Here is a 24,070-nt window from a genome sequence, read left to right as displayed (position 1 = left end):
GCTTTAGTTAACAAGTAAGAATTAGTTTCAACCTTTCAAAGTGGTGTTTTGTGCTGGGTTTGTCTTCTCTTGCCAATTAAAGCCGGAGTAACAGAGCTGCAGGGGGCTTTTGGATGGGGAAAAACACCCAACTGACAGGTTAACCTGGAGCTTGTGGTATCAAACTGTGGGGTTTTTATCATCTATCCTCAGATAACACCACAAAAATTATATATTGTAGTGCCAGGAGGCTGCTGAGCACTGAGAGAGAGAAGTGAGACCCAGCTTTGGTGGCTGCTGGTGCTTCTCAGCCTTTCCCTGCTCTGAGCCGAGCTTTGTCTCCTTCCCGGGGCTCCAGCCCTTCCCAAGTGAAGGAACAGCAGCAACCCAAGTTCAAGGGCACATTCCCAAAGCTGGCCCATGTTTGTTGCCATAACTGGAAGTGTTTCCCCTGAACCACTGTTGTTAAAACAAACTCCTGCTCTCGTGTGTGTGGGGACAACACAGCCCCAGAGCACAGCCCAGCTGTGGGCAAGGCTGTCTGTGCCAGCTTCCAAAGGTGCCAGCTGCCATCCAGGAGCACCCTGGATCCCACTGACAAAGCAGAATCCCTGCTGGATGGGTCCCCCTTCCCTCTTCCAGACCAGCTCCCCAGGGGGATGTCTGTGAAGCCGGACAAAGAACCACAGGAGCACAGGTCTGTGAATTTTATTTTAAAAAGACATTTATAAAATGCTCCTTTATAAAACTCCAAGTAAATGTTTAAGGTACAAATGTAAAAACTAAGGTGCTATGAAAGATTTTTCTTCATTCTGGGGCTGTTTTAAAGGAATTGCTGCTTCCTACAGTCCTATGTGTCTTGGGAAGACCTGAAACTGTTAACACATAACACCAGCAGATCATTAACTTTGACTCAACAACAAAAAAAGCACTAATGAAGCAGTAGCTGACTGTAGCAATGCAGATAAAAATCTAATTAACCAAGCAGGCTGTTTAAACTAAAGCCCTTACACTTGACTCAAAAGTAAAGAAATCTCCTAGGAATACCATTAGGCAATTATAAAACTGCCCCAAAATGGCTAAACTAAGATTTTCAAGGTGCTAAGCAGCATTAGCTGACAACTAATGAGCAACTAAGCAGGAAAGGAAGGAGTGATCCTCACAATATTTTTTCTTTAAAAAGTGGTGGATTTTTCCTGTGTTGGGTGACAACATCACAGCTTGTTCTGTCAAGGTGTTTATAGGAAGAGCCAGTGCATGGCAGGGAAAGGACTCTGGGATGACTCCAGTGATGGGAGAGGGCTCCAGCTGCATGGGGGATGCCTGGAGAGCTCTTGCAGAGCCACCCTGGATGGTGGCCCTGGATCCTGACCCCGCTGTGTGCGAGGGTGAGACGAGTCCAGTCATCAGCTGCATGTCGGAGCATGGATTGTTCTGGAAACCCTGGGAAGGCACCGAGCCAGGGCCACACGGGTGCAGCAAGGCCTCCATCCCTGCTGTGCCCCAGAAGCCTCCCCCAGCTCAGTCTGTCCCTACTGCCGGCTCCGGCAGCAGATGGCCACGGCCATGGCCGAGCTGCTGCCAGGGCCAGCGGTGGCCACGCAGGAATTGTCCTCAATGTGGGCTCCCGTGGGGCTCTGGGACAGGGTGTTACAGCCTGTCAGCGTCCAGCCATCCTCACAGGACACTGTCACCTAACAGAGAGCAGAGGTCACCATCCATGGGTCAGCACAGGGCCTGGCCATCCCCGATGGCCCCACAGCTCAGGGAGATGTGGCTGTTGTCACCCATCCCATCACAGCTGGGGACAGCAGTGAGGGCTGGGCTGGGACAGCCACACCCAAAAGCCATCAGGGTGGCAGAAGGACATGCAGACACAATAGCAGGGCAGAGGAGCATGGCCCATCCCTACCTTGTCGTCGTGTTCCAGGACTGTGTGCTCCTTCAGCTGGCACTCGAGGCTGGCCCTGGGGCAGCACAGGGCGTGTGCCACCACCTCTGTCCTGCTGGCACAGCGGCTGGGCCCCCTCCCCAGCCCCTCCACGGGCCTGCCCCCAGCACCCAGCACCAGGGATGGGGAGTGAAAACTGCACCCTGCCCGGGGGAGAGGGGACATGGGCACAGGGCAGCCATGGCAGCATCCCAGCGCACACACTGGTGCCAAGGATGTCCCCAGCGAGCCCTGAGCCTTCCTCACCCCGTGCACACAGCACATGCACCCTTTTACCCCAAATCCCAGGGCGTTTCTGGTAGGAACACCCTTGACCATCAGGCCCAAAGGTCTGACCCCGTGTGTTGGGCGTTACCAGTCAGCACGTGTTCTCCTGGGGAGCACTGGGCCCCCTCGGCCCCCGGGGACCCGGCCTTGATCCAGCACCCAGCCCTGGGCCATGTGCAGCACCTGGCGATGGCATAAACGCCCTGGCCCCGGCTGTGGGCCACGCACTGCCTCTGCCCGTGCTTGTCCTGTGCATGGGGCACACGGCGTCACCTCGGGGCCCGGGACAGCCCTCGGGGGCCGGGGACACCCTCTGAGCCCAGCGGGCCTCCAGGGCAGCAGCTCGGCTCTGCTCTGCTCTGCTCTGCTCACCTCCATGTGCTCTCCCAGCCGGCCGCCGCTGCGGGAGAAGCTGGAGCAGCTGAGCATCTCCTCGGTGCTGGCACAGCGAGCCACGGCCCTGGAGCGCCGGGAGAGCCCCGAGCTCGCCGACCACACCGAGCGGCAGAGCAGCCGCTGCTCCTCTGCAACGGGGCCAGGGCGTCAGCGGCGGGGGACACCCGCAGTGACACCCGCAGTGCCACCCTCACAGCCACAGTGACATCCTCAGTGACACCCACACACCCACAGTGTCACCCACAGTGTCACCCACAGTGTCACCCACAGTGTCATCCAGCACCCACGGCACCAACCAGGCCTCCATCTCGCCCATCCCTGCCAGCAGCCAGGCCCAGCCGTTCCCGCACAGCTCAGGGGACATTCCCTGCCGCGCTTCCACCTCTTTCCCGCTCAGGGCAGAGCTGTGCGAGCACCCAGCGGGCAGCGAGCCCCTCACCTGCCGCCAGCCGTGCGGGCAGCCCCGCCACGCTGTTGGGCGTCTGCAGGCGCTGCTCCTGCGGGATCCAGGCCGCGTCCAGGCCGCCCTTGCTGGAGAAGCACAGGAGGCGCTGGCGGAGCTCGGCCCGGCCCAGCCGGGGCTCGGCGCTGAGCAGCACGGCCGCGATGCCTGCAAGAGCCCGGCAGTGACAACCAGAGGGGACAGAGCCGCCCACGCGGCGCTCCCGTGGGCGGCAGGGCTCCAGAGACACGGCAGAGCATCTCTGCAGCCCATCGGGAGCGCTGTGCAGCTGCAGCGCCCCAAGGAGACACACCAACCCCGTAAATCAGGGAGCACAAGGATGCCCCCAGCCCAGCTCGGGCATGCCCGGAGCCCTGTGCCAGCACCAGCCCTCCCTGCCCTCAGGGCACAGCTCGCCTGCCACATGCGCGGCCGCCTGCGAGGTGCCGCTCCGCGCCGTGAAACACGTGCTGCACTCGCTGGAGGCGCCGACGATGTCGTCCCCAGGGGCAAACAGGTCCACGCAGCGGCCAAAGTTGGTGCCCAGGGTGCCGATGGAGGCAGGCTGGTCCTGGCTGTCGATGGCACCCACCGTGATGACCTGGCAGTGACAGGGAACACGGCAGGGTGGCACCCCCAGCCCGGTGACCCGGGGGATGGCCTGCAGGGATGAGGGGGCACCCAAGCCCCAGGGTCCCCCTCAGCCGTACCTCCGGCTCGGACGCAGGCGAGTAGAGGCAGGCATCGTCCCTGTAGTTGCCGGCAGCCGCCACCATGACCGCCCCGCTCCGTGCCAGCCGCCGGCAGCCCGCGTTCAGCGCGGGGCTCAGCGCCCCGGCCAGCGGCAGCAGCACCACGCGCGGCCGAGCCCCCAGCGCCCTCCCGATGGACTCCAGGGCTGCGAGCGACAGGACACCATCGCAGGGAGCTCCGGGAGGGACCCTGCTCCCCTCGGGGCACGGGGTCACTCACCCATGAGCGTGCCGCTGACGGTGCCCTTGCCCTGGCAGTTGAGCACCCGGAGGCTGCGGATGTTGGCGCCCCTGGCCACGCCGGCGTCGCGCCCGCTCAGCACCGCGGCCACGTGTGTCCCGTGGCTGTCACACTGGCCGGCCTGGCACGGGCACCGCAGTTCCATGCCCCAGCCCATTGCAACAGAGCAGGTTTGCAATCCCACAGGGTCTCCCCATTCTCTCTTACCCGACGCACACCCGTGCTACCCTAGAACGCTTTCCTAGAAAGAAGCCCTGCCCGACTCAACCATATCTCCAAACACACCACCTTGCGGGTCCCAATATCCCCCAGAACCACAGCTCCTGTTGCCCATCCTGCCCAGCAAGTGTCTCCCTTGTCCTGGAAAGCCTCACAAGCCCGGCCAGGATTTGGTGGGTGCAGGGGGGTGCTCTGGCCAGGATGCAGCACGCGGCAGCTCGGGACTCACCTGCCGGTGGAAGTGGGTGCCATCCTCCTCGGGGATGCTCTCGAAGCCAGTCACAGTCACCCTGCCCTCGATCTCCCGGTGGCTGCTCTGCACGCTGCTGTCCAGCAGGTAAATCTCGGCCAGGTCACCTTTATCTGCCAGGGATGCAGCAGGGGAGAAAGGCAGCCTCCATCACAGCGGGTGCGTGATCATCAACCTTCAGCACAGGCCACCTGGGCTGCTCCCAAAATGCAGCTCCAGACCCGCAGCACCATGGGGCAGAGGAATATTCCCATCCCTCAAGGTAAGGAGAGGGGACCTGACTCTTCCTCAAAGCCCCCCTCACACACCCCAGCACTTACTGGGAGGGCTGTAGGAGCCCGAGCTGGGCTGTGGCCGCACGATCCTGCCCAGATTCCAGGGAATGCTCTGGGCAAAGACATAGGCATCCTCCTCAATGTACTTCACGTGCGGCAGCTTCAGCGCCTGCAGGGAGGACACAAAGCTCCCCTTTGCCCCCAAGGCTGGTGCTGCCACCAGCACAGCTGCTGTCCCCTGCCACCACCCCGTCCTACCGTGTCCAGGACGTCGCTGCTCATCCTCACCAGGAAGGCGGGCAGCAGGTGGAAGATGTGCAGCAGCTCGGCCCCGCGTCCCCGCCGAGCCGCCCGGGCCTGCAGCCGCCGGGCCGTGCCCCGCAGCTCGGCCGCGCTGCCCGCCCGCAGCATCACCACGTAGCGCCCGGGCAGCCGCCACGAGGCCTGCGGGGACACCGGCACGGGGTTCGGGACACACAGACACACAGACACACAGACAGACACACACACAGGAGCGGGGCTGTCCCCCCCACCCCGCGCTCCTCACCTTGGCGGCGCGATGGAAAGCAGCGGGGCCCGGAGGGGCGGCCCCGACGGCGGCTTCGCCCTGCTCGGCCGCCCGCAGGGCCGGACCCAGCTCCGCCAGCGCCAGCAGCAGCGCCAGCGCCCGCGGGGACATCCCGCACGCCTCGGGCAGACGGGACACGCCGGGACCCTCGGGGATGGCGCCGGCGGGGACCCCCTGCGCGACCGCCGAGGGACCGGAGCGCACCCGCGGGGTTGCAGCGCAGTCGAAGGGCTGGAACGGGGCCGGGGAGATGGAGCGGGGCCGGAGCGCACCCGCGGAACGCCCCCGCGCAGGTCCCGGAGCGCACCCACGGATCTCGAGTCCCGGAGCGCACCCGCGGATCTGAGATCCCGGAGAGCACCCGCGGATCTCGAGTCCCGGAGCGCACCCGCGGATCTGAGATCCCGGAGAGCACCCGCGGATCTCGAGTCCCGGAGAGCACCCGCGGATCGCAGGTCCTGGAGCGCACCCGCGGATTTGAGATCCCGGAGCGCACCCGCGGATCTCGCGTCCCGGAGCGCACCCGCGGATTTGAGATCCCGGAGCGCACCCACGCGGGTCCCGGAGCGCACCCGCGGATTTGAGATCTCGGAGCGCACCCGCGGGTCTCAGCTCCCGGAGCGCACCCACGCGGGTCCCGGAGCGCACCCGCGGGTCTCAGTTCCCGGAGCGCACCCGCGCAGGTCCCGGAGCGCACCGGCGGAGCCGATGGCCCGGAGCGCACCCGCGGATTTGAGATCCCGAAGCGCACCCGCGGGTCTCGGCTCCCGGAGCGCACCGGCGGATCTCAGCTCCCGGAGCGCACCCACGCGGGTCCCGGAGCGCACCCGCGGCCGCGGCTCGGTCTGGCCGGCGCTCAGCGCGGGGGGCGCGGGTCACGGCGCGGGGCCCAGCGGGCACGCCGGGCGGGTTCAGCATTAACGGGGCCGCGGGGAGGGGGCGATGGATGGGGCCGCTGCTCACCCCGAGTCCCGGCGGATCGCTGGGGGCTCTGGCGAGCAAAGCGCAGCCGCTCAAGGACTGCTTGGAGAAAGGGCTGAAAGCTTTAATGTGCCTCCTACTGCCTCACTCCACGAATAATTTCCCGTGAAATCCGCTAATCCTGTTTGGGCATTTTTTGCAGAGTCGTCACACGTGGCAGATGCTCTTTTTGCGGGATGATTTCGGTGATTTCCGTGGGTCACCACGCCGCTTCCCACCTCTGCCCTCCCGCAGCATCAGCATCCCACACTGTCCCACATCCCCAGTGACCTCCGGCAAACCCCGTCCCTGCTCCCGGCTTCTCAGGGAAATAGGAATTTGTGGTTTTGGCTGGTTATTTACCAGCTCCTCAGAGGTTAAATGTTTATACGGATGCACACATTTTATACAGATGTATGTGTTTCTTGTGGATGTGAACGGTTTGTATGAATATATGTTTTACATGGTGTACATGTTACAATTATGTATATGGTTTGTATGCACATACATGTTTTATATGGATCTGTGTGGTTTGCACGCAACAATGTTTTAAATAGATGAGAGTCTTTTATGATTATGGGTTGTTTATAATTATACATGTGTTACTTATAATTATAATTAATTAAAATAAATTTTGTAATTAATGGCTTGCATGGACATTAATGCTTTATATAGGTGTGCATGTTTTACAAGGATGTGCAGCGTTTATATGGATGGGTGTGTTTAATATGGATGTGAACAGTTTGCAGGGGAAATGTTGATTTTTTAAATGAGACCTCAAGTGGGAGCCTGAACTCTGGTTTGGGTGACTGCGGGGACACCAGACCCAGCTTGTCACCCCTGTGCTGCACAGAGCTGACACTGGAAGGGGTCAGCATTCAGGACACTGATCGTGGGGTCAAGCCTCACTCCGGATTTTTGGCTCAGCTTCCTCGGTGCTGCCAAATCCCACAACGCACCACTGGGGCCTCGGGAGGCTTCTGAGACAGCTGAGCACGGGGGGACCCTGTCTCAAGGGGGACAGTCCCCCTCTCCCTGCCGCCTTTCCCTTTTGCACAGGGGGCAGTCTGAATCCCAGGGGACAATCTGTGTCCCAGGGAAGGATGGAAGGAGCCCAAAGAGTAGGGAGGGGGTGGCAGAAATCCCCCTGTTCCACGTGCATTCCCACGTGCTGAGGAACCCATGCAAGTCTTGGAACCCTCAGAGCCGAGCTCTCACACTCCAGGAGTGGGTATCTGCAGAAAGATTATTTTTTTAAAAATTGAGAATTATTCAGAAATAGCCCAAAATTTGCACGTGGTGCAGAAGAGCTCCGTTGCAGTCCCAGCTCCCTGTGAAGCTTCCAGCGAGCACGTCTGTGTAAAGACGGGGAGGAAGGAGAGAGCAGAGGGGGGCATCAGGAAAGACCTCCACGAGGGGGAGGGCCCCTAAATCCCTGCTGCCGTCCCTTCGCGGGGAGAGATGGAGCACCCCGTCGTTAAAACGAGAGCTCCGCAGAGCTTTTGGAGCACTTCTGCAACGCTGAGCATCTTGACATTGTTATACCTCAACTCAGACGCGTTGGGGGAGTAGAAGTTGACCTGCACCAGCCGGGAATCGAACCCGGGTCGCAAGAATGGGAATCTTGCATGATACCACTACACCACTGGTGCGTTGCATGTTGCTCCCCCCGTGTGGCACCAAGCCTCGGGCCCGTCCCCGTCCCGCGTGGGTGGCACCGCCAGCCCTTCCCGTCGCCCTGTCCCTGTCCCCGCGGGTGACACGCGTGGGCAGCGGGCGGTGCCCCCCGCTCGGGCCGAGCCGGGCCCGGGGCTGCGGGCCCCGCTTAATGCCATGCAGGAATGTCCCGGCTCCCACAATGTTTAACCTCGGCCGGCGCGGAGTCCTTGGGCTCAAGGATGCTGTGCCGGGATGGGGGATGCACTCCTGTGCGCCAAGGGGTCCGTGGGGGCGGGATCCAGGCTCTGTGTCAGCCCCCTCCCCTGCCTCTGCCGGGAGAAATGCTTCTGAAGAACAGATTTGTTTTGCCAGAAGTGAAAGAGAGTGCCAAGCCATGAGGCAGGAATCTCTTCTGCGAGGAAATTCTGGGAAAGTGCTCAGCCTGGAGAAGAGAAGGCTCCAGAGAGACCTTGGAGCCCTTTCCAACACAGAGACTACAGGAGAGCCAGGAGGGACTTTGGACCATGTAAAATGCTGGCACAGTTTTCCAGGGAAGATGTGGATGTCCCATCCTTGCACACATTCAAGGCCAGGTTGGACAGGCCTTGGAGCAACCTGGTCTTGTGGAAGGTGTCCCTGCCCATGGCAGGGAATTGGAACACGATGATCTTTAAGGTCCTTTCCCAGCCCAAACATTCTCTGGATCATTGGGTAAAAGCTTCTGGGTCTCACCAGGTTGCCACACTCCACAGGAGCAGTGACACAGTGACACCCTGCCCTGGGCACCCTCTGAAACTCAGTGGGACATGGCTCCATCCAAACAGCATTCCCAGAGCCACCTCCACGCTCCCCCAGCCTGGGAAGGACAGGCAGGAGCTGTGTCCATGCAATCCATCTGGCAATGCTTCCCCTGGAGAGCAGCTCACAGCCCCGTGCCAGTGTTTAGCCAACACTGCACCTTCATTCCCACCCTCCTGTTGGCCATAAACACCCCGGGTGCTCCCTGCCCTGCTGCTTTGGTGACACCAGGGTGAGCCCAGGGAGCAGGAGTGTCACAGGGGTGTGACACCTCAGGCACAGCCTTTCCTTGCACACCCTGCACTGCACCAGCCCAGCACAGGACATCCCTGCAGGGCTCTGTGCCCTGGGACAGCTTTCCCCCACTTTTCCACCTGGGGGTTGGAGCTGCAGGGTTTTTTAGCTCCCTTCCAGCTCTGTTCTGTGATTCTATGGGATTTGCTGAAGTCTCTGCCAGCACGTGTGTTCTCCCAATTCTCCTGGGGCCGGGCCAGGCTCAGGCAGACCCAGCCCAGCTTTCCCAAAACAGAGCAAGGGACTCCCACAGCATCCCAGTGCTGTTGGGTGCTTTGATGCAGACCCAGCTGCCCTGGGGAGGCTCAGCCTCACCCTGCAGTCCTGAGCAGCCAAAGGTTGTGGCTCCCAGCAGCTCTGCCATCTCTGTGTGCTGGGGACAGGTTTGGAGAGCCCCTGTCCTGTCCCTGTCGTGGTGACAAACAGGCTGAGATCCACCCACATGCTTTGGGACAAACACTTTTTATTCACAGGAGGTTTGGGGACGGTGGGTGCCAGCCTGCAAAGCCACCTGCAGCTGATGGCACCGACCCAGCAGAGTGGGCAAAGCCACCACCTCTAGTGCCATCACCTGGGTTTTGGCTCAGCTGTGTCCTCTCCCCTGTGCCCCCAGGAGTGCTGGAAGCTGGTCCTTGTGCAGGAGACAGGGGACAGCACCATCTGTCACCTCCATCACCCCTCTCCCAACCTGGAGATATGAAGTCTGCCTGCTGTAGGAGACTCTGGTTCAAATTTTAATTTCAGCAGAGCTTGGGTAAGTGGGAAAAAGATTTTGAGGACATCTCTGCCTGATAAAACCCACCTGCCCTGAGCAGGTTTTACCCACCTGAACCTGATCCTGCTCCAAACAGCACAGCAAATCTATCCCCTTCCTAAGCACAGCCCTTAGCCCAGATCCTGCCCAGCCCAGCTCCTCTGTGCCCACCCAAATGGCTCTGGCGAGGAGGCCCTGTCCCATATTCTGGATTCAGGAGCTGGGTGTTCCCCCTTTGGCTCTGGGGGGAATGACAGCCTCCTGAGTGGCTGGGTGGGCACAAGGGGTGCAGCACAGCACGGGGACACGCAGGATCCTGGGGCCACTGCACTTTGGGGGACAGCCCCCTTTCCCCCGAGCTGTGACCTGTGTGTCCCCTCCATGGGGTGAGCCCATTCTGAGTGGCCATTCCAAGGGAGTCCATGGGGTGAGCCCATGCCAAGTGGCCATTCCAAGGGAGTCCATGGGGTGAGCCCATGCTGAGTGGCCATTCCAAGCGGGTCCATGGGGTGAGCCCATGCTGAGTGGCCATTCCAAGCGGGTCCATGGGGTGATCCCATGCTGAGTGGCCATTCCAAGTGGGTCCATGGGGTGAGTCCATGCTGAGTGGCCATTCCAAGCGAGTCCATGGGGTGAGCCCATGCCGAGTGGCCATTCCAAGGGAGTCCATGGGGTGAGCCCATGCTGAGTGGCCATTCCAAGGGAGTCCATGGGGTGAGCCCATGCTGAGTGGCCATTCCAAGTGGGTCCATGGAGTGAGCCCATGCCGAGTGGCCATTCCAAGTGGGTCCATGGGGTGAGCCCATGCCGAGTGGCCATTCCAAGCGGGTCCATGGGGTGAGCCCATGCCGAGTGGCCATTCTCCCCAGGAAATCAGTTCTCAGGCTCGGACAGGCCGTCGCTCTCCTTGAGCAGAGCATCCGGCTCCTCCTGGAGCCCGTAGTAGAGCTCATCCTCCCTGCCGGCGCCTTTCCGGGGGGCTCGGGGCTGCTCTCCCCGCTCCGGGCGGCCGGGAGGGCTGGAGCAGGGCGGGTTGCGGCTCTGCGGCGCGGGGCTGCCGGGCACGGAGCCCTCCAGCGATGGCGTGTCCATCTCCTCCAGCAGGGACGCCAGCGGAGCATCGCCCGGGCCGGGGCTGCGGGGACACCGAGCACCGAACGCGGCTGGGCAGGAGCTGCCGTCCCTGCAGCATCCCGGCTGCACCAGCATCACCAGTGCCCTGCTGGAGGCACCTGGGATGTCTGTCCCTATCCCAGCCCTCGGTGTGTGCTTTTTTGGGGAAAACCTGCCTGCCAGGTTCCTGCTGCCCAGGAGGTGGAATAATGGTTGTGCTAACATTTCCTGAACCTGCAGCTGGGATGGGAAAGCACTGCACCCATCGCAGCTGCAGCTACATTTTGGCAGGTGCCTGTTGGGAGAGTAGCTAAGAATTGGAAAAGTACAAGGCCGTAGCTCATTCTAAGTCTTGCACCTGCAAGGACACTGTCCTTGAGCATAGCTGTGCTGCCATAACAAAGTGCTGTGGTTGAGAGACTAGAGACTTGAGAAAAGAGAGATGTAACCCCCAAGGAATGGGGAAGAGCTGATGTTGTAGTGTGGCCAATAGATAGTTTAAGTTATAGAATATTCATGAGCTTATTACTTGCTGTATAAATGTCTGATGCTCTCTTCAATAAACAGAGCTTGCTGAACACTCGTATTGAAAGCCTCGAACCTTCCCTGCACCGAGACAAATGGCCTTCTGCAACAGGTGCCCAAGTCCTCTGCCCTGAACAGTCACCCCCATCACTTGCAGAGCCCTCTGGCACCTCCCTAACCAATGCTTGGATGTCATATGTGGCATCTGGTGTGAGGGTGATGTGCTGTGCATCTCATTTCTATCAAAGTCTGACCAGGAACTTTGGGGTTATTCTTGTGAGGGATGCTGCTTACGTCAAGAAAATGAAATGAAATGAAATGAAATGAAATAAAATAAAATAAAACAATAAAATAAAATAAAATAAAATAAAATAAAATAAAATAAAATAAAATAAAATAAAATAAAATAAAATAAAATAATAAAATAAAATAAAAAATAAAATAAAATAAAATATAAAATAAAATAAAGTAAAATAAAATAAAATGCGAAAACACAAATATCAAAATACAAATTACGACCAAAGGCCATCTGAATTTCCTGCTGGGAAATAATTTGGTTCAGAGAATCCTCGTGGGTTGAGACTCCATCCCCACCATCCAGTGGGGCCAAGGCTCAGTGCAGTGACAGCAGCACAAACCCCTCTGCATCCTCTCCCTCTCCCAGCACCGGGGATTTGATCCCCCCATTTTCACCCCACATCCCAGCAGTGCCCCCCAAGCCTGCAGGCATCACCTACCAGCTGCCAGGTGCTGTTTCCCGGCGGGACGGCAGCTCCTGGAGGGGCTCCCCAGCCCCGTGGTGCAGCTCCCGGTGGATCTCTGCCGTGGCCTGCAGGGATGGCTGGGAGCAGCTCCGGGGCCGGGGGGGCTGTGCCCGGGCTGGGGCCGGGGCCGAGCTCCCCTCCTGCCGCTGGACCTGCTCGTAGGAGGGCAGGCTCTTCTCGTAGGGGCTGCTGGCCTCTGGGCTGGGGCACGGGGAAACCAAGCTGCAGGCAGAGAGATAACGGGGGGCTGAGCAGAGCTGGGCCCCATGGGGCTGGGAGATGCTCAGGCACATGCACGCAGGGCTCCACCACCTGAGGGAGCGGCTTTAGAGGCCACCAGGGCCGTGTCACTGCCCAGAGCCAGGGGATGCCTGCAGGAACACCCCTGGATGCTCTGCATCCCCCGGCATCGCTCAGGCTCAGCCTCTCCCAGCCTGGCACTGTGTGCTGTACCAGGTGCAGCTGTGCCCGGTGTCAGAGCTGCCCCCTGGGCACACACCACCCTGCTGTGGGACCCACCCTGTGTCCTTGTGGGGCAGCACCGTGGCTTTGTGGTCCAGGAACCGCTCGGCCTCGAGGTCCGCAGGGACGAACGTAATCTGGGGGAAAAGAGAGGCAGAGCCCAGGGCTGTGCTGGGCAGCACAGGGACCCCGGCCCTCAGAGTGGGGACAGGGCCACAGTGTCCCTTCAGCTGGGCTTGGGGTCTTTTCCCACCATATTTGGACGTTTTCCTTGGAAATGTCGCTTTTGAGGGCAATCAGTAAGGAATGAATGAGTCCAGCTCAGCCCTGCTCTCAGTGCCTTTCACACGTGTCCCCAAGCCCAGAGGGAGTCCCAAGGCCCACACAGGACGTCAGTGTGGGTGTCCCACCCTTGAGCCTCCAGCACGGTGGCAAAGCCACATCTCCCTCCTGGCTGGGGCTGAGCTCAGCTTTGAGGGGAGTTTCTGCTCCACCCAATCCCACAGAACACGGCTGCTGCTCCCAGAGGTCCCAGCTGCTCCTGGGTCCCGAGGAGGCTCCCCCACACTCTGGAGGGCAGCCAGGTGGTTGATGGGCCACGCAGCAGTCCCAGATCAGTCCTACAGATGCCCTCTCCTGGAAAAAGCCCATTTCTGCCAGAGCCATTCCCGGGGCGGGGACGCGTGGCCGCGCTCCTGCTGGCTGTGCCCTCTGCCAAGGACAATGCCAGCCGAGGGACCCCCCGAGCTCCACAACCCCTTCCTGGCAGCCCTGGGAGCCTGCCAAGCCCCAGAGCCCAGGGAAGGACTGTGTGGGAGAGATGAGCACAAGTTTATTTCCTTGGGATTATTCCCTGCTGCCTGTTTGAGAGCAAAGCCCCAGGCTCAGGGGTGAAGGAGATGGGGCACATCCTGCAGGCATCAGCAGGGCACAAACCTCCCAAAACAATTCCCCTTCCAGCTTGCTGCAGCTGGCCTCCCCTGGGGAAACTGAGGCTGCACATCCACAGCAGCCAAAGCCCCCCAAATCCAGCCCTTGATCTCCCCAAAGTTCCCAGGAGCATTGGGAAGGATCCTACCTTTGGGTAGCACTGGCACATGCTCCATGTGATGCCCACGGCCACCAGCAGCACGCCCAGGACACAGAAGGTGATGTAGTACTGGGGCTTTTCCATGCTCATGATGAACATGCCCAGCATCACCAGGAAGAAGCCCAGGATGATGAAGCCGTAGCGGAAGGTCTTCTCCTCTGCCATGGGAGAGATTTTGGGAAGCCCGTGTCCACCTGAGGCTGCTGAGCACACCTGCAGCGCCAGGCAAGGAGTGGTTTCTCTCTCCAGAGGCTGCCAGGAGCTGCACGTCGAGCTGGTCCTGCCCAGGGCTGAGCCAGCCAGTTTTTAAATGGGTTTGTAATGAATGCAAACACTGCCCCGCCGTTCACACTCCAGTGGAGCCACCCGGCACGTGGCCGGGTAACCTTCCCTGCAGGCACCCTCAGCCAGCCCCACACCTTGGGGACAGGGATAACCTTCCCTGCAGGCACCCTCAGCCAGCCCCACACCTTGGGGACAGGGATAACCTTCCCTGCAGGCACCCTCTGCCAGCCCCACACCTTGGGGACAGGGATAACCTTCCCTGCAGGCACCCTCAGCCAGCCCCACACCTTGGGGATGGGGATAACCTTCCCTGCAGCCCCACACCTTGGGGACAGGGATAACCTTCCCTGCAGGCAGGATCAGCCAGCCCCACACCTTGGGGACGGGGATAACCTTCCCTGCAGGCACCCTCTGCCAGCCCCACACCTTGGGGACAGGGATAACCTTCCCTGCAGGCACCCTCAGCCAGCCCCACACCTTGGGGACAGGGATAACCTTCCCTGCAGGCAGGATCAGCCAGCCCCACACCTTGGGGACAGGGATAACCTTCCCTGCAGGCAGGATCAGCCAGCCCCACACCTTGGGGACGGGGATAACCTTCCCTGCAGGCACCCTCTGCCAGCCCCACACCTTGGGAAGGCACAGGGGAGCACGGCAGCAGGGATGGGGACCCGGAGATCAGCTGGTGCTGCTGGGATTTTCCCAGCCCTGGGCACTGGAGCTGGACTCAGCCATAAATCAGAGCTGGCACAGCCCCAGATGAGGGGGATGCCAGGGCCCAGCGTGTTCTCAAGGGCTGTGGGAACAGGAAAAGAGGGAGAGCTCTGGGATTTTTTGGAGGCTAGGGGTTTTGGGGCAGACCCTGCCTTGCTCTGGATGAGTGCTAAGGCTGCCTCACCGGGCTGTGAAGGAGGAAATAAAGCCAGAAAAGGATGCAGTGGGGTTGATCCACCCAGGGACAGTAAAGACAGTGTCCCTGTGCCCTGTGTACACTTAGGTTGGAGCTGGGGGTTAAAAGGTGTCTCCTTCCCACCACACATCCACCGCCAGACAATGTTTTATTCCCTTGATTTATTCCCTTGATACACACCTGGTTTATGGCAAATAATTCTATTACAAACAGCATGTTAGATGTGGCTGTGGCTCCTCGGCCACTCTGCAGGGCCACGGGGGGCCCAGGGCAGCGCTGAATTGTGGTGGGATGCAGGAACTGGCAGCAGCCCTGCCACAGCTGGCATCTCCTCTGGGCAAGGCTGCACAGCAGGGCAGGGGGGCTGTGCCGCTCAGGATGGCTGTGCCACTCGGGATGGCCTCTCCAGGAGGCTGCTGACAGGCCGAGTGCACTGGGATGCTCTGAGCACAGCACGACCCACTGAGCACGGCCAGCAGCAAGGGAAGTGAGGCGTGGGCAGTCAGCATTCAGGGAAACAAGGTGGAAGGGATGGAGACAGGGCTGGAAGGGGCACTCACAGGGACGTGAGTGGTGCAGACAGAGCTGGGCTTTCTCTGCCCAGATTACTCAGTGCGTGCTGCACATTTATTATTATTGAGTGGGCAGGCCTGACAGGAGCTCCCCAGGGCGAGCAGGGAATGCGAAGCCTCTGAAACCAGCAGTGCTTTTATTAAAAATACTAAAGCTTTCAAACATGCCAGCTACCCCTGATGCTCTGAACACATCTCCCAGCACCAGAGAGCCGGGAGAGCCGGGCTGAGCCTCCCCAGTGCTCGCCCACCCTCCTGTGCCCCATCCCGGGGTTTGGGGCTCCGTGTACAGCTGGGGGGCCGGGCAGCCCCGGCAGAGTCCCGGCGGGGCTGGCGGGCTCAGAGCCCCCGCACGGTGCTGCTCCCGATGCTGTTCCCGATGCTGCTCCCGGTGCTGTTCCCGGTGCTGCTCTCGATGATGTTCTCGTAGCTGGGGGGCGGCGTTCCCTGCGGCTCCGGGGGCTGCGCCGGCTCCAGCCAGGACGGGCTGGGGCGGAACAGGGCGCTGTCCGAGGAGCTGCGCCGCCGCCCGCCCTGCCAGCCCTCCTCCTCCTCCTCCTCCTCCCCCAGGTAGCGGTACAGGGGCGGCGTGGGCTCCTCCTTCCGCCCCGGCGGCTGCACAAAGGCCGGGGCAGCCTGGGCTGGTCTGCAGGTCAGGGCTTCTTCGTAGGTGGGGATGGCGCTGGAGTCCCAGGAGCTGCCAGGGGAGAGGGGGAAACTCAGCAGCGCACACCATCAACATCCCAGCGCCCAACTGGGGCATCCCAGAAGTCCTGGATCATCCCATCACCCAACTGGATCATCCCATCACCCAGCTGGAGCATCCCAGCACTCCTGGAGCATCCCAGCATCCAGCTGGAGCATCCCAGCACTCCTGGAGCATCCCATCACCCAGCTGGAGCATCCCAGCACCCCTGGAGCATCCCAGCATCCAGCTGGAGCATCCCAGCACTCCTGGAGCATCCCAGCACTCCTGGAGCATCCCAGTGCCCCATTAACTGGAGCACCCCAACATTCATCAACCCCATTGTCTGGAGCATCCCTGAGCATGATTAACTTGTACTAGGGACAGCACATGGGCAGGTTTTGCTGAAGTGTCATGGGGTGACCATGTCAGCTGTTTCCTGGCATCCATGAGGTTTTCAAGAGGGTCCCATGGGCAGAAGAGCATCCTCATCATGCCCAGCCCCTTATTCACCCCCTGCAGGACAGAGGCTGCTGACAGCTGAGGGGGGAATCTGGCACAAGGACTGAGACAAGCAGAGGGACCCTAGGTCCCCGTGGTCACCCCCTGCTCCCAGGGCAGCCAGAGCCCTCCCTGCCCTGGCCAAGCCTGCTGCCACTTCAGCAGAGCTTTCCTGAGCAAACACAGCTTGGGAAAACCTCTGGCAGCCTCTGCCCTGCACCTGGCCCTGCTTGCTGGGCATGCTGTGAAACAACTCATCCCTGCAGGTGGGAGCCAGCCCAGTGTGCTGGGGAGCAGCAGGCAGGGGAGGGCACAGCTGGCTCAAAGGAAAAGCCATGGGCTCACAGGGATGGCCCAAAGGAAAAGCCATGTGCTCCACAGGGATGGCCCAAATGAAAGCCATGTGCTCACAGGGATGGCCCAAAGCCATGTGCTCACAGGGATGGCCCAAAGCCATGTGCTCACAGGGATGGCTCAAAGGAAAAGCCATGTGCTCACAGGGATGGCCCAAAGCCATGTGCTCACAGGGATGGCCCAAAGGAAAAGCCCTGTGCTCACAGGGATGGCCCAAAGGAAAAGCCATGGGCTCACAGGGATGGCCCAAAGGAAAGCCATGGGCTCCACAGGGATGGCCCAAAGGAAAGCCATGGGCTCCACAGGGATGGCCCAAAGCCATGGGCTCCACAGGGATGGCCCAAAGCCATGGGCTCACAGGGATGGCCCAAAGGAAAGCCATGTGCTCACAGGGATGGCCCAAAGGAAAAGCCATGTGCTCACAGGGATGGCCAAAAGAAAAGCCCTGTGCTCACAGGGATGGCCAAAGGAAAAGCCCTGTGCTCACAGGGATGGCCCAAAGGAAAAGCCATGGGCTCACAGGGATGCCTCCATGCTGACCTTGACAGATCCCTGTCCCAGACAGACCATCCAGGCTTCTCTGCCAGGGATTTTGCCAAACAGCTCAGCTTGCACAGGAATGTCACCTTGGGAATGTGGGGAGGGGGATTTATCCAGCACAGGATGCTTTGCTGGGGCTGGAGGAGCTGCTGCAGCTCCAGCACTGCCAGGGAACTGCATCCCATCCAGCCAGGGAAAGGGACATTCCCCACAGGGGCACAGCGAAGGAACTCCCCCAGACACCCAGAGCTGCTCACAAGATCACAGATAGCCAGAGACGGGCTCTGAAACCCCTGGAGAACCAGGAACGTGCCTCCCACTCCAGCTGTGATTTGATGGTTTAATGTTCTGGAGAGTTTCTCTTAAATTAAAGAGGTGGGAGCAAATCTCAGGCTCACACTGGAAGATCCAGGGATCTGAAAAGCAGCGGTGTTGTTCAGTGCAGGGCAAGGAGTCTTTCCATATCCTGAAATGGCCTTCATAAAGGACCCGCTGCCTACATTTCTATCTTGATGCCATCCCAAGAATTATTTTCCTTATTTTTTTCCATATTATATTTCTTTTTTTTTTTTTCCATGTTATATTTCCTTTTTTTTTTTTTTTTTCCTAGGAAAAAAATTGCCAAGACTTTAACTCCCTTGTAAGCAAGACTTTGCTTCCATTAAAGACCTTATAAACACCCTCATCCCCATAAGAGCATTGCAGAGCTGCCAGACCAAGACGGGAGCTGAGTGACCCCACCTCCAAACCTTCTGCCACAAAACCAATGAATTCTTCTGCTTGGTGGCCCTGCTAAGGAGATGTTTCCCTCGTGATGGCCCTGCAGGGCAAGGAGAGCTGGGTGCAGGGCAGGGAGAGATGGATGCAGGGCAAGGAGAGCTGGGAGCAGGACAAGGAGAGCTGGGTGCAGGGCACAGAGAGGTGGATGAAGGGCAAGGAGAGATGGGTGAAGGGCAAGGAGAGATGGATGCAGGGCAAGGAGAAAGCGGGCAAGGAGGGAGTGGGCAGGGAGGGTTGACATTAATGAGCAGGAGCATCTGCTCGGGGGACAGGAGGAGAGCACAGAGCAGCGCTGCTGTCCCTGTGAGCTCAGCAGCCAGCGAGGTTTAGGCTCAGACCCTTCCTCCCCCCGTGCCCAGCCAGGTGCTGGCAGGGACGAGTTCCCACCTGCAGTTCCACTTCTCCGCGGGCTCGGCCGTGAAGTACTGCAGGTCCCGGGGGAAATGGTACTGGTAGCGCCGCGACACCACCCTGGCGTTGGCCTTGACGGACCACAGGAGGCCGAAGATGAGCAGGATGCCGCCGATGCCGCAGCAGAAGAAGCTGACGGAGCGCAGCAGGGCGCTGGACGAGGAGGAGGAGGAGGAGGAGGAGGAGGGCACGGGCTCGGCATCCCGGGGCGGCAGCAGCCGAGCCCCGCCGGCCGAGCCTACCTCGCCGTCGCTCCACCAGGCGAAGCAGAGCGTGCCCGTCACCAGCAGCACGGCGCCCGTGATGGTCAGCCCGTAGCGGAACGAGGCCGCTGCCATCCTGCGGGAGCAGCGGCTACCGGGGCACAGCAGCGAGGCGAGGCATGAGACAGCCTGCGAGACAAGAAACGGGCAAGGCTGAGAGGGAGAAGCTCATGGGAGAACTGCCAGAGGAGAAAATGACCGGGCCAGGAGGTCTCTGGGGCTTGCAGACCCTTTAGCCATTATCATCATCATCATCATCATCATCATCATCATCATCACCATCACCATCACCATCACCATCACCATAATAATAATAATAATAATAATAATAATAATAATAATAATTATTATTATTATTATTATTATTATTATTATTATTATTATTATTATTATTATTACTACTATTATTATTATTATCATCATCATTATCATTATCATTATCATTATCATTATCATCATTATTATATTTTATCATTATTAATTACATTATCATTTTATCATTATTAATATTTTTATTTTATTTTATTTATAATTAATAATATTATTAATAATATCACTATTAATATTAATGTTAAATTTTTATTTTTACTAATTTTATTTTTATTGTTAATAATATTAATGATATTAATGTTATTAATATTAATGCTATATTTTTTAACTTTCTTAATTTTATTTTATAATTATTAATTATTAATTATATTATTATTTATTATTTATTATTTTATTATTTTTATTATCTTTATTTCCTTTTTTATCTTAATTATAATTCATAATATTAATATTAATGTTAATGTTACTGTGAATATTAATATTATGTTATTTTTACTAATTTAAAATAATATAATTAATAATAATTAATTATTAATAATATTATTAATGTAATTAAGTAATATTATATAATTAATATAATTTTAAATAAATAGAAATCAATTATAAATCGATATAAATAATTAATTATAAATAATTAATCTAAGTTATTGCTATTGCTATTTGTTATTGTATTGTTATTTTTATTATCCTCCATCACAAGGGGCATTTCCACCGTCTCAGACCAAAAACCCTTGGGAAGAGCAAAGTCAGCACCACGTTGGACCCATAAACTTCCTTGCAAAAACGTCCCAATTTTCAAGGAACAGCACAAAGGGAAGATGGACATCCCAGCTCCAGGCAGTTTCAGAGCTCTTCTCTTTGGGTTTTATTCCAAATTTCCTCCCAGACTTGGGGGAATGCCAGCTGGGTTTCCTGGGCTTTCAAAGCATGGCTTATGGAAGAGGTTGGAGAGAGGAACATAAATTTAAGATGTCATCACTGCCAAATTATCAATGTGCCTGTTTTCTCCTCCAGAACTGATGACAATGGAAAAATCTGCTCAATCTTCATCCACATGAAGTTTGGCACACAAAACCTTGCTCGCCTGGGTCAGCTCCAGAGCGAACTTTCTCAAGTTCCTGTCAAGATTGATCCTGCAGTTGTTACCACCAGCTTCACCCTCCCTATCAGGTGGTTTGGGGTTGGTTTGACAACCAAACAGGGGAGGTAGTGCCACATGTTCCTGCTGGGTGGCTCTTCTCAGCTAAATGTCACATGCAGAGAGCTTCCCTGGTGCTGGAAAACTTGGGGAGGGGGAGCTGGTTCCTGACCTCAGTGCCCATTGCTTTCCCCAGCAAACAGCAGGCATCTGAGCTTGTGCATCCCCAGCTCCCAAATAACCAACTAGCCAGGGAGGCAGGGAGATCCCCCCCAACCCCTCTGCTCACTGCCCAGCCAGCAGATGCAGGCTCAGCTCCCACTTCTCAATGGACAAAAAGCTTTGGACCATGTGGGAATGAAGCACCAACACCCCCAAAGAGATTCAGTCCTGGGTGGCTGCACTGGGAAGGTTTGCCATGGTGGCAGTGCCTGGGCAGAGCCTGCACATCAGGGATGGCCAGGACAGAGGCAGAGCTTGGTGGGCAGGTGGGTGACCCACACCCAGCTTTGCCTCCATCACCTTGCCTGTGTGCCAGCAGCAGGACCACAATGTGGTGGCTTTGGTGTCCATTCCTCCAGGCAGGGCTCAACTCCTACAGAGGGGTCCTAAATTGCACCCTGAGGTCTGAAAGGGCAGAGCCAGAGCCAGGCAGGGAGCAGAAGCCCAGCAAGGACCTGGTGCCATCAAGGTCAGGGGGAATTATGTTATTTCAAGGTGTTATTTATCAGATGGGCACACTAAATGGAAAGCCAAATTACCCTGTAGTGAAAGAGGCACTGATCTAATCAACATTTAATGAAGGAATCTGATGAGAAGTGAGATTTGGGAAAGCTGCAGGAGTGGGAGCCCCAACAGCTCGCTCCAGCTTTGTCCCAGGGTCACAAGCCCAAAATGCCAGCTGGGCTGGCTGTGGCCAGTGGGCATCAGCTGGGAGGGCAATCCTGTTCCTGGGCTGGGAAAAGGCAGAGCTTCCTCTGTAATGGGGGCACGTTTGGATGCTCCCTCCTGAAAGGCAGTGGGGCTTGGCTGGGCTGAGCTGGAGAAGAGACTGCTGGAGATGGTGTTAGATGCTGTCAGGGGTCAGCACCCCCAAACCATCACTGAATATGAGCAGGACACAGCAGAGGAGCTGGACTTGGGTTGCCTTGCAGCAGGAGATGCTCAGGAGAGCACAAGGACCCCACTGACCTGTGAATGCAGCTCCTTTGGACAGCAATGCATTTTCATGCAGAAATTTCAGCATGTTGTTTAGAGAAAAATAAAAACAAACATCACCCAAAATAAGCCCTACAGCAAATCTCTCAATCCACCTGTGTGGAAATGTCAGGTCACTCCAAACTGAGACGCTGCACTGAACCTACACCAAGAGTTGGAACGTTCACCTCCTGCTACAAACACTCTCCTCATTCTGGGGTCAGACTGGTGAGGTCTGAGAGATGCTCTGAATCCCCTGGTGAGGTTTGGGATATGCTCTGAATCCCCTGGTGACCTTTAGGAGAAGCTCTGAATCCCCTGGTGAGCTTTAGGAGATGCTGAGATTCCCCTGCCTGGGCACGGGGAATTTTGCATCCTCCAGCACCGAGCACATCTGGGAGAGCTGGCAGCGAGGGGGAGGAGGAGGGAAGGAGGAGAAGGAGCCTCTGGGAGGTGATGGATTGACAGCTCCAGGGAATTAAACTCTTCTTCTCTCTCTCGACGAGCCCAGCGCGGCGCAGGGAGCTCCCCCAGCCTCCCCGCACGGTGACAGTGCCACCGCTGGGTGACAGTGACATTGCCACGGCCCCTCTCGGGCTGCCACAGCTCTCCCGAGCCTCTCTGGAAGCCCCGCGGCGCTTTCTCAGCACACCAAGCGCTGGAAGAAGTGCCGGGAGCGAGGTGCGGGGCTTGGGCAGCACTCCGGGCCCCCGCAGCCTCTCCCGGCTCCGCTCCCGGGGCACTCAGCATCTGCACAGCGCCAGATGTGGCTCTCCCTCCCCGCGAGCATTCCCAGCACGAGTTTTCACTGCGCCACAGCAATTGTCGGCTCTCAAGCGCCCTTCTCCACTCTCCGAGCCCCCCTGACATTTTGTTCTGCCCTGTCTTCTCCTCTGACCCGCTCCGGAATAGTTTTCCGGGGAATAGATTTGCACGTTTCATGTACAAACAGATAATGTTGATAGTTTACACAGTTCCAGCGAGCCGCTGAGAATAGCAGCCCCCATATGAAGTTATGCAGATGGTGATTCATAGGGTCTACTAAGCATTACTCAGAAAAACGCTCTTTTCAAGCAACACGAGAAAAGAAAAGAGTTTTGAACCTCTCCCACCGCCATCAAGCAGAAATCCACCTCCACACCCGTCCCTCCACGGCACTTACGGACCGTCCTTTGCTTCCGTGCGGGGCTGGAGACCTTTAACCACGGAAGAGGAACAGAGGAGATGCACAGAAGAGATGCACCAAACAAAGCGTGAGCGCGTCTCGAGGGAGATCCCTTCCCGCTTTACCCAAATTTGCTGTTTTGTAGTGAAAATTACCAGCGGGGGTTTGCTCCCCATTCAAAGCAAAGTAACAAGGATGCCTTGGAAGAGCTTCCAACAACTCCGGCGCGCTCATCCTCCCGAGGCAGGTGCGGACAGAGGAGAGCCCGTGTGCGTCCCCCTTTGCGGCCGCGCCTGAGCCCCGCGTCCCCTCCCGGCTGTGCCCGTCCCCGGGGCACCGCGGGCTCTGTCGGGGGGTGCCCGTGTCCCCTCCCTGTCCCCCCGTGTCCCCGCCGTGTACTCACCGCCGCCGGCAGCCCCGCTCCGGAGCGGCGGCTCCGCGGGGCGGGCGGGGCCGGGGGCGGGCGGGGGGCGGCGGCGCCTCGGGGCGGGCAGGGACCGGAGCTCCGGCTCGGCTCGGCACGGCACGGCACGGCTCGGCACAGCCCGGCTCCTCGCAGCCCGCTCCGTCCCGTCCCGTCCCGTCCCGTCGGGGCGCGGCGCTCCCGGAATTTCGGGATGCAGAGCCCCCGCTGCGGCTGGGACAGCCCTGCTGTCCTATGCGTGGGTCGCTGCCCCAGCCTTGCTTTGTGACCACTTCAGTTCTCCTCAGCTCTGTGTCTAACGCTAATATTGTCCCTTTCCCTCGTTCATGGGATTAGAACGGTTTGGGTTTGAAAGGACTTTTTAAAGGCGATATAGTCCAACCTCCCTGCAAGCAGCAGGGAAATCTTCAGCTAGATCAGGTTGCTCAGAGCTCTGTCTCACCTGGCCTTGAAAATCTCTAGGAATGGGGCATTCACCACCTCTCCTTGCCAGTGTTTCATCAACTTCACTGTAAAAAACCCCAACTTTTTTCCTTTATAGCTAATCTAAATCAACCCTTTTTTAGTTTAAAACCATTACCCTGCAGCACTCAGGACCCCTGGATATTAAACAAGCTGAGGGTGCTGTGATCTGAATTTCAGGATGGTGGGTATGACAGCATCTGGATTCAGGCACAATTCCTCCTCACGGAGCTGGAGGGAGATTTGAGCAAGAGCTGCTGTGCTGCGCTGTGGCTGTGCATCTCACACATCCAC

General features: G+C 57.9%; 3 protein-coding genes and 2 non-coding genes across 6 annotated transcripts; 1 reads left to right on the top strand and 4 right to left on the bottom strand.

Annotated features, from left to right (window-relative positions):
* Positions 1–686: 686 nt before the first annotated feature.
* On the bottom strand, positions 687–5,145 carry PCSK9 (proprotein convertase subtilisin/kexin type 9). Its single transcript, XM_058030021.1, has 11 exons — positions 5,031–5,145; positions 4,818–4,941; positions 4,477–4,610; positions 4,008–4,149; positions 3,746–3,933; positions 3,453–3,636; positions 3,033–3,203; positions 2,570–2,721; positions 2,286–2,445; positions 1,892–2,073; positions 687–1,673 (listed from the first exon to the last, which is right to left on the bottom strand). Exons 1-11 carry the CDS (start codon positions 5,052–5,054, stop codon positions 1,512–1,514), a joined length of 1,623 nt encoding a protein of 540 aa, XP_057886004.1. The 5' UTR covers positions 5,055–5,145; the 3' UTR covers positions 687–1,511.
* A 2,134-nt stretch (positions 5,146–7,279) lies between these two features.
* On the top strand, positions 7,280–7,377 carry LOC131087258 (small nucleolar RNA SNORD67). The gene has a single exon (XR_009114870.1). It is a non-coding gene; the product is annotated as a small nucleolar RNA SNORD67 (small nucleolar RNA).
* Positions 7,378–7,881: 504 nt separating this feature from the next.
* Positions 7,882–7,952, bottom strand: TRNAG-CCC (transfer RNA glycine (anticodon CCC)). Its single transcript has one exon. It is a non-coding gene; the product is annotated as a tRNA-Gly (tRNA).
* Positions 7,953–10,678: 2,726 nt separating this feature from the next.
* On the bottom strand, positions 10,679–13,924 carry BSND (barttin CLCNK type accessory subunit beta). The gene is made up of 4 exons (XM_058030019.1): positions 13,748–13,924; positions 12,727–12,806; positions 12,181–12,429; positions 10,679–10,940 (listed from the first exon to the last, which is right to left on the bottom strand). Exons 1-4 carry the CDS (start codon positions 13,922–13,924, stop codon positions 10,679–10,681), a joined length of 768 nt encoding a protein of 255 aa, XP_057886002.1.
* Positions 13,925–15,212: 1,288 nt separating this feature from the next.
* On the bottom strand, positions 15,213–23,334 carry TMEM61 (transmembrane protein 61). Of its 2 annotated transcripts, XM_058030018.1 has the most exons (4): positions 23,294–23,318; positions 22,888–22,921; positions 18,774–19,189; positions 15,213–16,223 (listed from the first exon to the last, which is right to left on the bottom strand). In XM_058030018.1, exons 3-4 carry the CDS (start codon positions 19,133–19,135, stop codon positions 15,866–15,868), a joined length of 720 nt encoding a protein of 239 aa, XP_057886001.1. In that variant the 5' UTR covers positions 19,136–19,189; positions 22,888–22,921; positions 23,294–23,318; the 3' UTR covers positions 15,213–15,865. The 2 variants fall into 2 exon arrangements, with proteins under 2 accessions (XP_057886001.1, XP_057886000.1); XM_058030017.1 differs by lacking the exon at positions 22,888–22,921 and having other exon boundaries at positions 23,294–23,334.
* Between the last annotated feature and the right edge of the window lie 736 nt (positions 23,335–24,070).

This window comes from Melospiza georgiana, chromosome 9, assembly GCF_028018845.1.
Source record: "Melospiza georgiana isolate bMelGeo1 chromosome 9, bMelGeo1.pri, whole genome shotgun sequence".
NCBI classification, from domain to species: Eukaryota; Metazoa; Chordata; class Aves; order Passeriformes; family Passerellidae; genus Melospiza; species Melospiza georgiana.
Note: the sequence above shows the minus strand (reverse complement) of the source record. Positions and strands in the feature narration are given on the sequence as shown.

What these genes read in the sequence shown, in the direction of transcription:
- PCSK9 (XM_058030021.1), bottom strand. Translation starts at nt 5,054, where the DNA reads ATGAGCAGCGACGTCCTGGACACG. An exon ending in AGGAGAACACGTGCTGACTG is followed by an intron (nt 2,074 to 2,285) that starts GTAACGCCCAAC and finishes TCCCCCGGGCAG; the next exon opens with GGTGCAGTTTTCACTCCCCA. An exon ending in TCCTGGAACACGACGACAAG is followed by an intron (nt 1,674 to 1,891) that starts GTAGGGATGGGC and finishes GCTCTCTGTTAG; the next exon opens with GTGACAGTGTCCTGTGAGGA.
- BSND (XM_058030019.1), bottom strand. Translation starts at nt 13,924, where the DNA reads ATGGCAGAGGAGAAGACCTTCCGCTACGGCTTCATCATCCTGGGCTTC. An exon ending in TGTGCCAGTGCTACCCAAAG is followed by an intron (nt 12,807 to 13,747) that starts GTAGGATCCTTC and finishes CTTTTCCCCCAG; the next exon opens with ATTACGTTCGTCCCTGCGGA. An exon ending in GAAACAGCACCTGGCAGCTG is followed by an intron (nt 10,941 to 12,180) that starts GTAGGTGATGCC and finishes GTGTCCCCGCAG; the next exon opens with CCCCGGCCCGGGCGATGCTC.
- TMEM61 (XM_058030017.1), bottom strand. Translation starts at nt 19,135, where the DNA reads ATGGCAGCGGCCTCGTTCCGCTACGGGCTGACCATCACGGGCGCCGTG. An exon ending in GCGGAGAAGTGGAACTGCAG is followed by an intron (nt 16,224 to 18,773) that starts GTGGGAACTCGT and finishes CTCCCCTGGCAG; the next exon opens with CTCCTGGGACTCCAGCGCCA.